Raw genomic sequence first — 12,864 nt, 5'->3', positions numbered from 1 at the left:
CCGCCTGCTGCGAACCTGCTCTCGGGGCGCAGGGCCAGGCGCCTGCGCCCGGCAGAGCCTGACCTGATGCTTCGGCCCGCCAGAGACCCCAAGGGGTGGAGTCGCTGGTCTTTTCTTGTCCCCTTTATCTCGATTTTATAGACAGCTGTTAGTTTGGGACATTAATTGCCCAGGCGAGTTTATTGATAATTTTTATGTAACAGAGCACCGGAGAAATTACCCCCACGTCCAAAATGTCAACTCTGAGAAGAACCAGGTTCAGAGACTCACGACCCCACGATGCAAGACACTGCGGTGGGTCTGGAAGGGCCGCACCAACAATGTGACTTACTGTGTGTGTTTTCCTCCCTAGCCGGGAATTGGAATAGCAAGAGAGTGGTCAGTGGAAGATACAAGCGTCAAAAAATATTTTTTCCCCAGAGGCGACGAACTGTGACTTAGGAGATAAACGTTACAGGATTGCAAAGGTACCTGTCACCCGGCCCACCAAGGGCCCTTTTGCCTCATTTAGATTTTACTTGATTTACTATGGGGGAAAACCAAGAACAAGCCACCAAATAGCCGAAACAAAACAAGACAAAACCAACAACTACAAAAAACCCTTAAAGTTGATTCATGATTTTTAACAGCTACAGCAAGAGAACAAGAAAGTCTGAAACCCAAAGTAAAACTCTCATTGGTCTTGTAGTGGCAAAAAATATATATATTATGTACATGGACACATATACATATATGTACATATATGTGTATACATATATATGTGCACAAATATGGTTTAATTGGTGTTCCCTAGGGGAAGGAGGTCTACAGTGTGCTTTAAACGTTTGATTATTTCTTCAAAACGATCAATGACATTTAGAGGGGCAAAGGGCTCTTCTTAAAAAACAGAAGCCAAGAAAAATAGTTCCTCTTGTCCAACGTTTACTTCAAAGTGGAATGAAGAGTGAAAAGAGGAGGATTTGCCAAAAAAGAAAACAGTATTCAGAATCACCCAACATTTTTAAAAGTCTAGAGATCCAAAGCCTGTTTTTTCCCCCCCTCTATCTTTGGGAGTCTGTAAGGTATTCTGCAATCTCAATCCCAATAAAAGACTCATGCAATTTTATTTCTAGTTGATACAATTTTAAAGGCCAAGTACAAATGTTATACATTTTTATTTTTGTTCTTTTTTTAGGAAAAAATACACAAAAGGCAAAACATCCTCAAATGGTCTTTTTCTACAGTGCAGAAGGAAATTTCAAATTTCAAATCCGTGTCACCAATGCTGCACTCTAGCAGCCAAAATACAAAAAAAAAAAAAAAAAAAAAAAAAAAAGGAGGGAGGGTAGTCCTTCATATTATATATATATTTATATAAAACATATGGAAATTTGTTTTTACACAGATCGGTCTTTGTTTCAAATTTACAATGGGTATCTAAAAAAAAATTCTACACGGCAAATATTGCCAACAAGTTACACCATTAATACTGATAAACGGAGGAGCCTACGCGGTGTTTTGATTATTAGGGAAAGAAAGTAGAATAAATAAACAGGAGCCTTGCTATAGTTTTTAAAAGTGCCTTAACCTTTCTGCGTCCCCGCAATCCTGAATCCGCGCGGTCACCGGGCCGTCCTAGTCCCTGCGTCGCGCTGTGTTCGGCTCGTTCTCGGACCAGAAAGTTTACAGTAGAGGTTGGGAGAGAGAAAAATACCCACTGAAAAAGTCTAAATAAAATTCAAGACAAAACATAACAGAAAAGGCTGAAGCGAAGGAAGAAGAGGAACATGGAAGGGGACGGAGGCAGACGCCCGGACGGCCGCTTGCTTCGTGGCTCCTTCAATTTTCTGTTTAAAGACGGACAGTGGCTTCCGAAATGCAAGCTGTTCGCACAAAGATCCACCTGCGGTCCACGGAGGAGACTTCCGAGGTGGGGAGGGAGATCGGGAGGGAGATCCGAGCTCTTGTCACCTCCCGCTCCCCGCAAAAGACAGCTCTAAAGGGAGACTTGCGCATTCCAAGACATTCTTTCAAAAAAAAAATAAAAAGATAAATACTCAACCAAAAAATAAAAGTATTTGATAATGATTGGTCTCACATGTTTGCCTTTCTTCTAAAAATCTTCCTCCACTTCTGCCATTGGCGGAAGGAGGGGGGACCGCAGCAGAATTCCTATGTGGATGCGGAAGGCATTCCCCTGCACAGCACCGTCTCAGCCGGGTTCAACAGGATCAAAACCTTTATTTACCAACGGCTGCAGTCAGATCAGACCCACCACTACCATTTCTTAACAATTTTGAGGGAGTGAGGAAGGAGGTGCCAACCGCAGCGCTGTGTCTTTGCGTCGGGGATTCCTTGCCAAAAACTCCTGTTGCGGAGGGGTGGAACCGTTTTCTTCTGCCGACGGTTATACCTCGAGAATAAAGCAGTTTCTTGTGCCAGTCCAGGGTCCCTGTGACCCGCCTGCCTGCACCAGGAGGGCCGGCGGCGGCAGCCTCACATCACGCAAGGCTTGATGTCTTGGTAGGTGACCTGCTGGTGATAGTAGGAACCCCCGCCGGCCGAGTGCATGGAAGAGGACGCCATGGCGTTGAAAGAGAAGACAAACTCCTTTCGATCACACATGCTGGGCGACTGCGAGTGATACCGCGGGATGCCTGCAAGGCGAGGCGACAGGAGGGGTTGGGGGAGCAGAAGAGTTAGCCACGGTGGCTCAGAGTTCAGGCGGAGGAGCAGCGCTCCTGGGGCGCACAAGGCCTGCCAGCCTGGCTCCGGAGCACGGCGGCCTACCCGCCCTCCTCCCGGCCTTCCGGCTGCGCACCCAAGGAAAAGACTCCAGAACACTTGCCACGGCCTGGCTCCCCGCAGCGCCTGCCTGCTGCGTGCCTGTCCAGCCTCGGACCCTGTGCAGGGGCCCAGGGGGAAGTGGTGAGGGAGGCTAAGTGGAGGGCCCCTAACTCCCATGGCCGTCACCGCCAGGGCAGCCCCCCCTCCCCACCGACCTCAGGGGCTCCCACTGCCGACCAGGTGGAAGGAGAGGCCAGTGTGGGGCCAGCGCAGGCCAGCAGCAGGGGTGAGAAGAAGCTTCTCCAGAGAACAGGCCCTTGTGAGGAGAAGTCCCCCGCGGATAGGCTGCCTAAGGCCTCCAGGCCTGCCTCCTGCCTCCTGGGGTTGCTGACAGCTGACCCTGGATGGGCCCTAGCGAGCTCACTCCAGCTTTTACCAGAGCTGGGCCTGCAGGCTGCGGGGAACCTGGGGCAGAATCAGGAGGCGAGGCTGCTGCATCTCCCTTGGCAGATGCTTCTGTATGTTTGGGGTGTTGGGGTATCAGGGGTGTTGGAGGTGTGGAGGCCTGAAAACTTGGATCCTAAAAAAAATGGAGCCCCCATGGCCCGGCCTGCAGCTCTGACCCTCTGGGGCCTGGCCATGCACCGCCCTGCCTCCCTCACCACAAAATGCCCCTGGACTCAGCTGTGGCTCTGCCAATCCTGGTCCCCTGAAGGCCGGGGCCTGAGCCTCTGAGCGCTGGCCCAGCGGCTTTGGGCCTAACTCTTCCGTTCTGCCCAGCCTCAAGCAGAGGCAGCTCTCCAGGCAATGTGAGGGCCACCACCGGGGAGGGAGGGCCATCTGCCAGGGCTGGGAGCCTTGGGTCCATCCCAGGACCTTTCCAAAGTGTAAAGGGACTTAAGGGACACAAAAGGACTTAGGGCACTGGGGTCTGGGAAATCTTGCTAAGGACCGGCCTACCTGCTCAGGCCTGGAGCAGCGGGCAGCTGGAGTTGGAACAGAAAGAGAAACAGATTGGCTCAAACTAGGCTCAAGAGAGGTAGTCACTCTTCAAAGGGGGAGAGGTGGGGCAAAGAGGCACCTTGGGGAGCTGGTGCCTCCCCTCAGCCTTGGGGTTCCGACCACAGAAGTGGAGGGGCTCGCCCCTGGCTGGGTCCCGCTGCCACTCAGATTCGACTTTCCGGGGACCAGGACGCCCTCGGCCTCCCCACTCACCTTGCAGCTCGGCTGGGGCGTTGTGGCTGTTCTGGTGCAGATACGGCTGCTCCAGGGAGTGCGTGGAGAGGCTGCCGGACAGGGGGTTGGCCGCGGGGTTACAGGGGGACAGGGGCTGCTGCTTGATGTAAGAGGCGCCGCTGTTGAGTGCCGCGGAGGCCGAGGGCGGCCAGGCCGCCGCCGAGCCCGAATAGACGGCGTGCGGCTCCATGACCCCTCCGGCGCCGGTGGGCAGCAGCGGGGAGGCGGGCACAGAGCTGTCGTGGTGCGGGTACTCGCCGGCTGCCGCGCCGCCGCAGCTGCCCATGTACGAGTGGCCGCCGTTGGAGGGCAGGTGGGGCACCGAGTGGCTGGGCAGGGCCATGCCGTCCACGTTGCCCGGCAAGTGGCCGTTCATCATGCCAAGGCCGCCCTCCAGCGCCAAGCTGTTGGGCGGGCACGAGAGGCCGCCGGCCGAGCCCTGGAAGCCGTAGGTGTCCGGGAGGTGGTTAAAGCCGAGCCCGTTCATCATGCTGTACATAGGCTTGAGCGCCTGGCATTTCCTTCGGAAGCCGCGCGGCCGCCGCCGAAAGGAGCCCTCCTCGAACATGAACTCGCTGGCCGGGTCGATGGTCCAGTAGTGGCCCTTGCCGGGCCGCCCGAGGCCCTTGGGTAGCTTGATGAAGCACTCGTTGAGTGAGAGGTTGTGGCGCACGGAGTTCTTCCAGCCCTGGTAGGAGCCGCGGAAGAAGGGGAAGCGGCTCTGCAGGAACTGGTAGATCTCGCTGAGCGTCAGGCGCTTGGTGGGCGAGCTCTGGATGGCCATGACGATGAGCGCAATGTAGGAGTAGGGCGGCTTCTCAGGGCGCCGGATGCCGGCGTTGGTCTTCTTGGCCTTGGACGGGCCGGACGACGCGGGGTCCATGGCCGCGCCGCCTCCCCCGCCGCCGCCGCCGCCGCCGCCGTGCGGTGGCTGCTGCTTCTCGGGCGCCGAAGACATCGGGTGGCTGCTGCCGCCGCCGCCGCTGCCGCCGCTGCTCTGCGCCGCGGACGGGCCGGGAGGAGGAGGAGGAGGAGGAGGAAGAGGACGAGGGGGGGGGAGAGGGGGGGGGGGGGGGGGCTGCGCGCGCGGGGCTGGCTGCACCTCTGCCGTCATCGGCGGCCACTTCTCCCGAGCGAGCCGCTGCGCGCCCGCCCCCGCGCTCCCGCCCGCCCTCCCCGAGGAGCTGCTGGATCCGCCGGCGGTTGGCTCAGAGCCCCTCTCTCTCCAACTCCCGCCTCCCCCACCTCTCTCCTCCCTCTTTCTCTCTCGCCCTCCCACAAGGAAAGAAGCCGAGCTGAGGCCGAGGGCAGCCCAGGCGGAGGCCGTGAGGAAGCTACCCCCGCCGGTATTTTTGTGGGGGAGGCACCACCTCTAGGGCTTACGGCCGTGCGCCCCAGCCAGGAGCAGCCCTGGGTCCCCGCCGCCCGCGGCGCTCGGCTGCGAGATTCCGGCCGAGAGAGCCTTCACTTCATCTCCGCTCGGCGGCGTCTCGAGGTCGGCGTAAGACCCTCCCGGAGTTCCCTCCCTCCGTCCCTGCCCCCCTCGGGCCCCCGCGTTGGGGGGCGCTTAAAGAGCCCCCACTCTCGCCGCCCTGCGGCCGCCAACAAAATCCGCCCCGCCTCCACCAACCTGGCGAGCAAGTGTTAATGCGCCCTCCGCCCGCGGTTCAGCCCCGAGGCGCGCTGGACCCCGCCTTCCCCGTCCGGGCGGCGCGGCGGGAAACGCGCCCTGGGCCAGGGCCTTCCCCGACGCGCACAGCCCTGTGGCAAATCGCAAGTGCAGTGGCCTCCCGGTCGTGACCATCGCGGGCACAGCCGGCTCGACTCCTGTCCTCTCGGCCGGCCGGCGTACGTTCCCGCGAGGGACCGCCTACCCATTCTCCCCGCCCCGGGAAGGACTGCGCAGCGCCCGGGATTTTTCGGACTCGCCCGGCAGCTTGCGAGCGGGCGGGCAGCCGCCTGGGCAGAGCGCAGGCGGAAAACGAAAGCGCAGCACGAGTCGCGGCCGCTTTGTCTCGGGTGCCGCGGGCCTGATGGGGGTGAGTGAGAACCCGCTGGCCCAGCGGCGACCCAAACCCCACAGGCCCCGGAACAAGCTGCGTGCTCAGTCACTCACCCATGCCCGCACACCCTTGCGCTCTTGTGCACACGTTAGCACACACATACATGTCTTGATGCACATGCAAACCCGGTAAATTACGCAAACAGACGTGTAAACACACCCATGCGTGTGTGCACACTCGTGCAGAGGGCGCTCAGGCATGTTCGCACCTACTAATGCGCTCGCTGACACAGAAGCTTAAGGCCCACAGGAGCTTAAGTTCGCACTCACTCCCACTCACGCGTACACACGCCACACTCGAATCTGAACTCACACGTAGTTCAGTTGCCCTCCCCCACTCCCGACACACACTGAAAACCCGCCTATTTGGCCCCGCGGCCCCATTTTCAAAGCGCAGGTTCCGATTTCCCGAGAGATGGCAAAGGCCCTGGCAGGAAGTTTACAGGGTTTAACGTAAACAAGTTCTGGGGGATTCTTTAATAATAATAATAGAGAATTCCGCGTGCGCAGGGCGGGAGGGGGGAGTTGGCCTAATGCCCCTGTGGGCTCGGCCTGCCGCCGCCGCGGGGGCCTCGGACACTGCGCGCCAGGCCAGGTTCCTGAGAGCAGACAGCGCGGGCGGGGAGCGCGGGCCAGGGCGGCCCTCGCGCGCCTGGCTGCCAGCCCGCAGGGGGCCCGCACGCAGACCTGCGCTTGCCACCTCAGCCCTAGGGTGCGGGCTGGGGGCGGTGGAGCCAGGGAAGGTGGTGCGGAGAGCCGAGCGCAGGACTGCGCAGGAGCCCCGGCGCAACGCTGTGCGCACAGACCCAGGTGAGTGCTGCTCTCGCACGGACTGCTGGGTGCCGGGCCCGGCCTCTCCCTCCAGGGTTCCCGGTTGGGAAGAGGGGGGCGAGGGGTGTTTTCGCGGGTCATCGCGAGGAGCCGAGAGGCCAAGCCTCTGCGCGAGCTGGGGGGAGAGGCGTGTGCCGGGCTCGCAGCACTGCCCGCGGCGCGGCGCGTTCAAAGCCCACCCGCCCCTCGGGTTTCTCCCGATTCCTTGTCTTTCGCTAACTACCCGCCCCCACCTTCCTTGCTCGGACGCCTGCATTTTCGGCGGGAGACTCCTTGTCGCCTTCGGGGCGCCTGGCACGTCGGTGCGAGGAGCTGGGGGGCTCGCCGGAGCAGCCTGCCGGGCTGTCGCCGCCTCCTCCCCCAGATCCGCGCTCACGGGAGAAGAGAGCCGCCTTCGCGCTGTCCTTCCGCTGGCCTCTCTGGGTCTCCGCGCTCAGAGAGCCTGGCCCGCCTAGGGAAAGAATGAGTGTCCCGTAGTGTGTGGTTGTGCATTCACGCAGGTAAACGCTCTCTGGCAGACCCGCTTCCACTTCACACAATCAGTTCAGTCTCCGCGGACACAGATACGCTCCGCACCGCCCACGGCCTCGAACACCCTTCCCAGCGACCCTCACAGCTCAGGCGCCCCCCAACCCTTGGACCAACACACAGGCCTGCCCAACGGGGAGGGCACACTTTGGTTTAAATGCACACCTCACGCACGCCCACGTGTTCTGCACTGCGCGTTCGCCCACGCATAGCCAGGCGCCACGCGCAAATAATCATAAGTACCGCCGCTCCACACGTGCGCACGCGTCCACGCACACACGCAGTCTCACATTCTCTACTCTCCCCACTTTTTTTCTTTCTTTTTTTTTTTTTTTTTTTTGTTGGCAAATGGCAGTTGCAGATAAGGAGACCCTGGCCTCCGGAGGAAAGTTCTGTTCCCAGGAAGGGGTCGCTACTGCCGACTGCCAGAGCACATCTGGCCTTTAGCAGAGGTGAGCAGGGAAGCTGCACAGCTCTTAAGCCAGCTAGGGGTGCAGGACGCACCCTGCGGCTCTCTGCAAGTGGAAATAACATTCTCCCTTCCCCTCGCCCCTCCCCCACTCATGGGGCGCCTTCAAAGTGAGGGGGTCTCTAAAGCATGAGGTTGGGGAGCCCTTTCCCAGCAGCCTCCTTCGCTCTTGGGCCCTCTTCAGTTGGGGAAGGGAAGCAGCAGGTCCCATCTTTGGCTAACCCGGAGATCCTTTTTTTCTCCCTTTCCACCCTTCTTTCTACCCTTTCACCAGCTCTGACAGCAAACCAGATCTTACAGGCCAGCCAGCCATGGAGTCCAGGGTAAGAGCCGGCCCAGTAGGCCTGGGAGTCTCAGGAAAGCCAAAGGTGGAGGCTCTCCTCAACTGCTAATCTCTACTGCTGGGTGTGTGTACAAGTAGGGGCGTGAGAGAGGAGAGTAATTAGTTCCCAACTCTGTAATTTGGAGGGGACCCCCTGAATTCTGGGGAAAACCACAGTCTTAGCAAGAAGGGCTTTCCTTCATGCCCAGAGACTGCATTCTCGGCTCTTAAAATGTCCCTGAGAGGTCTCCCTTAATCCTACATTTTTAGGACAGAGAAACTGAGGCCCAGCATGGACTTGGCACTCACCAGCCAGCGCTGAGAGGTGAACACCTCTGTCTGCCCTCCGTGCGCCCAAGGACAAAATCTCCTGGCGTTTCACTCTTCCGGGTGCCTCTGTGTAGGCTGGGGGTGGAGAGAGTGGGGCTTAGAAAAGAAATGCCTCTGCTGTCACCACACAGCCCTGGCTTCCCAGGCCCAAGGGGACAGAGAGCCCCACTGGAGAACTGATGGTGATAAAATAGCCATGACAACTACAAATACTATGATAATAGTAGGCTCATCCACTGCTGCCCAGGCACCAGGCGCTGCTCCTCACTCCACAAACTGCCCTTGTCGGCTCCTAACCTTCCTCTTGGCTGTTAATTCTTTGAAAACTAGTCAGACCTGCCCCCACCCCCAGAAGGTGCATATTTGTGACATTCATAGAATGATTTTGAAGGTTTCGCCAAATGCCTGGAGCCCATCTGTGAACCTGTGAGGCACGAACCATGAATACAGGACACCGGTTAAATGTCCTTAAGAAACCTGCTTAATATTCCGCGATGCCCCTACCAAGTCAGTATCATTTCCTTCTTCCCTCACAGATGGAGCTCGGCAAGGTCACTCTAGATCCTAGGTCACCCTGCAGAGCCAGTATCCAAACCTGGCCTGATTGCAGAACCAGGGCGTTAAGTGTCCTGACCAAGGGGTGAGGTCCCGCGATGCTCAGGGCAGAGGGGCCCCTCTGCCCTGAACCCCAAAGGCAGGGGAATTTGAACTCCCCCCACCACGTAGGGATGATGCATACGCTGTTTGAGCCTTAGTTTCTTTATCTGCAAAATGGAATTCATCATGGTTCCTATTTCTTAGGGTCATAGGGAGGGTTGGACAAGACCATGCACGGAAGGCTTAGGTTGTACAAACAGAAACAAAAACCCCAGGGGCTCAGTTCCAGGGACGGAGGAGAAAATGCAGACAGGGACAGAGATCGCCGGTAGGTAGCCTTTTGCTCCTGGATTAAAATCCATGAAGACCGGTCCCCTCCCACCCCAAAACAAATCTGCGCCCCAGCTCCGGCCCCAGGAATCCTGAAATTGGCGGAGAGGGATTGGCGGGGGTGTGTAAAAACAGACACGCCTGCGACGTCTCCCACTCCCCAGGCCCAAGGTATTTTTACTAGCTAATTGCTTAAGTGAAGCCGCCCGGGCCGAGAGCGCGCCGTAACCCGAGCGGGGAACCAGATCCCGCTCCGAGGGAGCCCGGGCCGGCCGCGCGGGCGGGGCAGGGGGCCGCCGACCACCCACCGCGAGGGCAGCCGCCCAGCCGGCCGCCGCCGCCCCTGCTCGGCATTAGCGGCGAACCCGCGCCCTTGTCGCCCCCCGCTCCCTCCAACCCCCTGAGAGGCGAGGTTCAAACGACGCCTCAAGGTAGGGCGGCCAGCCAGGACCCGACGCGGGAGCTAGGCGGGAGGGAAGCGGCCTGTCCTGGGGGCTTCGGAAGGGAGGGAAGGAGGACCCAGCAGGAGGAAAGGAAACTTCACGACCGGCGGAGGGGAGCGGGAGGTATATTTGTGGGTGAAAGTGCAGCCCTGGGGACTCGGGGACTGTGGGGAAATATCAGGTCCAGCGGGTGGATTCTAAGATGATCTGTGTACAGATACCTGAGATACTTCTCGCACACTCTAGATGTGCATGCGTCATGCTGCTGGCGTGCAGAGGACTGTGGCCCGCACAGCCAGCACAGGGAAGGGAAGAACCTAGGTCTCCCTTGGCAGAAGAGTGTGAGGTGGGTGTCCAGTGTGAGTGGCTGGGCGCACAGAACAGCGAGAACTGTGCAAATATATCAGCCTCTGTGCGGGACAATCCAGAAGGATGTCGGTACCATGCGGTGGTTTCACGCCTAATGAATATTTTAAGATGTGAGCAATGCAACTTGTTATGGAAACCGAATATTTGAGTCACAAAATGAGGTGCTTTCTACACAGAATATGAGCAAATGTGTGCACAGCATAATAGCGTTATGTATGCAGTCTTTCAGATGTGTGCAGGATAGCATGTCACACACACGTTACATGTTGCTCTGGGAGGTATGCACCAAATAACGTATTCCAGACACAGAGCACTGCAGGCTCTGTGAGCATACACGTAGGCTGTGTGTGCCCTGCAATGGGTTCCATGCAGGGTGCACTTAAAATTGTATACAGTGCAGTGCCTGAGGGAACAGAACTCCATGGGAGACCCGTGGATGCAAAACGAATTCTGGCTACAGCATGTTGCAACGACAGGGTCCACGTGGTGACCAGTACTCTCTCCACCCAAGCGTCAGGGCATGGGTGCACAGTAGCGCATGGCTATGTGAAGGGAAGACCGTCCCAAGGTTTCCACACCACCTGACACGCAGTCATAGTAAGAAGGCAATAATGCAGTGACCACACAGCGAACGGTTTCCGAGCCCTGCCTGTGCCCTGGCTAGGCACCTCAAGGTTATCATCAGCTCACAAAATCCCACTGTAATGCTGTAAGGAAGATTCTCTTTTGATCTCAGGTCCCAAGGAAGCGAAATGACACTCTGACTTTATTTTTGTAGCCATCAGGTGACATTTACCGGCTTTGTGGCTCTGGGAGGAGAGTGGTGGCAGCTCTTGGTGTGGTGTGGAGATGGACGGACAAGTGTGGTGGGTTCCCAGTGGGCCTGTGAGAGGCCGTGTGCTCAGGGCACAGAGCCACCTATCTGCAGTGGGCAGAGGGAAGACGCAGGGGCAGGCGAGATGTACCAAACCTGCAGCAGAAAAGGCCCCAAATCCTGGGATCCCCCAGTGTCTGGGGGTGATGGCACTATCAGGAGAGCTCCTGGCTTGAGCCACACGTATTAGGGGTGCTGTCTGCACTTGTGCCTGCTGCCGCCTGATCAATCTCAAACCAAGGCAGGCGGTCAGTATCCGGTAGCCAGCCAGGCTCTGGGTTCCTCCCCACCAGCCAGGCTCTGGGTTCCTCCCCAGACTCTTCATGGGGGGACTCCAAGGTGAGGAGGAGTGAAAGGCAGCACTCCCTGGTCTACCCCGCCCTGCCACACCCACTTAGCTGGGAACCCCCCTGTGGGGACCATCAAGGTTAAGTTTGGGGAGCAGCTGTGATGAGGGTGATCCCTGGCTCCAGGCCCTGGCAGAGAATCTCCTCTCAGCCAAACAACATAGAGAGGTTCATAGTTTGGTCATGAAAAAAAAAAATGGAAAAAATAAAAGAAAAAAGGGAAAAATTGAAAGGAAAAAAGAAAATAAAAGGAAAAAAAGAAAAGAAAAAAAGTCTAGTGCTTGTGCTAGTCTAGTGCTTGTGCTAAAAAAAGTCTAGTGCTTGTCTAGTGCTTGTGCTGCTGCGGCCCGAGCTCACCCCTTCCACCGGCCCTTTTACCCAAACGCACGCATTTTCCATGATGTTCTTCAAGGAAATATTTGACAACATTGCAGCCCAGGAATCTCCAGCCCTGTTCCCGGCGAGCTTTTCAGATTTCTTGCATCTGCAGTACATGTGGCTCTTAGAAGCAGAAAGCGCCTCAGACAGTGAGCTTCCCGGTGTTCCCTTGCTGGACGCGGGGCCCATCTGCAGCTCTGTCTTCCCACAGAGGCAGTGCCTGAAGCATCCCGATAGATTTTTAATCTCTGCTTCCTGGACAGTTGAGCTTGGAAAGATGGCAATAATATTTTCCTTACAGCATGAATGTGTGTGTATGGGGTGTGTAAGTTGGGGGGTGTTGAAGGGGCACCCAGAATTTGTTTCTGAGCAAAGGGTCCACATTGAAGGAGATTGATGACCAAAAGGGGCAGCAGAGAAAGAAAGGGAGCGGGCCTGTGACTCAGTGGCTCTCTGTGGAATTATAAGTCCTCCTGAGACGGGGAGGGAGCAAGGCAACAAAGAGAAAATAGATTGGAACGTGAATGGGTTTCTAAAAGACCAACCAAACCAAAAGGAAAACATAAATTAAATTTCAGTGGGCAGGTGTTGTGTAGTTTCCGATTTGAAAGAGAGAGGTGCGATAGACGTGCGTGCTCACTCCACAGGGAAGAGGAAATCAGAAACCAGGGAGACACCTGAAAATGGGGACCATGGAAATAGAGGTGAAAGGGGAACGCGCTCAGGTTTATTTCTTAATCAAAGGTAGCAATTTGCTCCCAGAAACCTGCTAATGTGGACACTCAACCTGTGCCCATTGGTCTCCATTTACGGCTTGTAATGCCCTGTCTATTCCCGTTTAGAAGTTGTTGAAAATGATGCAAACAAGTTTTTGTTTTGTTTTATTTTGTTTTAAGGGAGAAAACAAAATCCACTCAGCCAAGTGATGCCAGGCTTGGGAAGGGAGGAAGGGGCTTTACCGGCTCAAAGATGCTGCCCACAG

General features: G+C 57.0%; 1 protein-coding gene across 1 annotated transcript; it reads right to left on the bottom strand.

The window, feature by feature from the left end:
* Window positions 1–1,084: 1,084 nt before the first annotated feature.
* Window positions 1,085–5,006, bottom strand: FOXF1 (forkhead box F1). Its single transcript, XM_023229015.1, has 2 exons — window positions 3,982–5,006; window positions 1,085–2,636 (listed from the first exon to the last, which is right to left on the bottom strand). Exons 1-2 carry the CDS (start codon window positions 4,958–4,960, stop codon window positions 2,476–2,478), a joined length of 1,140 nt encoding a protein of 379 aa, XP_023084783.1. The 5' UTR covers window positions 4,961–5,006; the 3' UTR covers window positions 1,085–2,475.
* Window positions 5,007–12,864: the final 7,858 nt, after the last annotated feature.

Source organism: Piliocolobus tephrosceles, chromosome 17 (genome assembly GCF_002776525.5).
Source record: "Piliocolobus tephrosceles isolate RC106 chromosome 17, ASM277652v3, whole genome shotgun sequence".
In the NCBI taxonomy this organism is placed as follows: domain Eukaryota; kingdom Metazoa; phylum Chordata; class Mammalia; order Primates; family Cercopithecidae; genus Piliocolobus; species Piliocolobus tephrosceles.
This window is presented reverse-complemented; position numbering and strand designations above follow the sequence as displayed.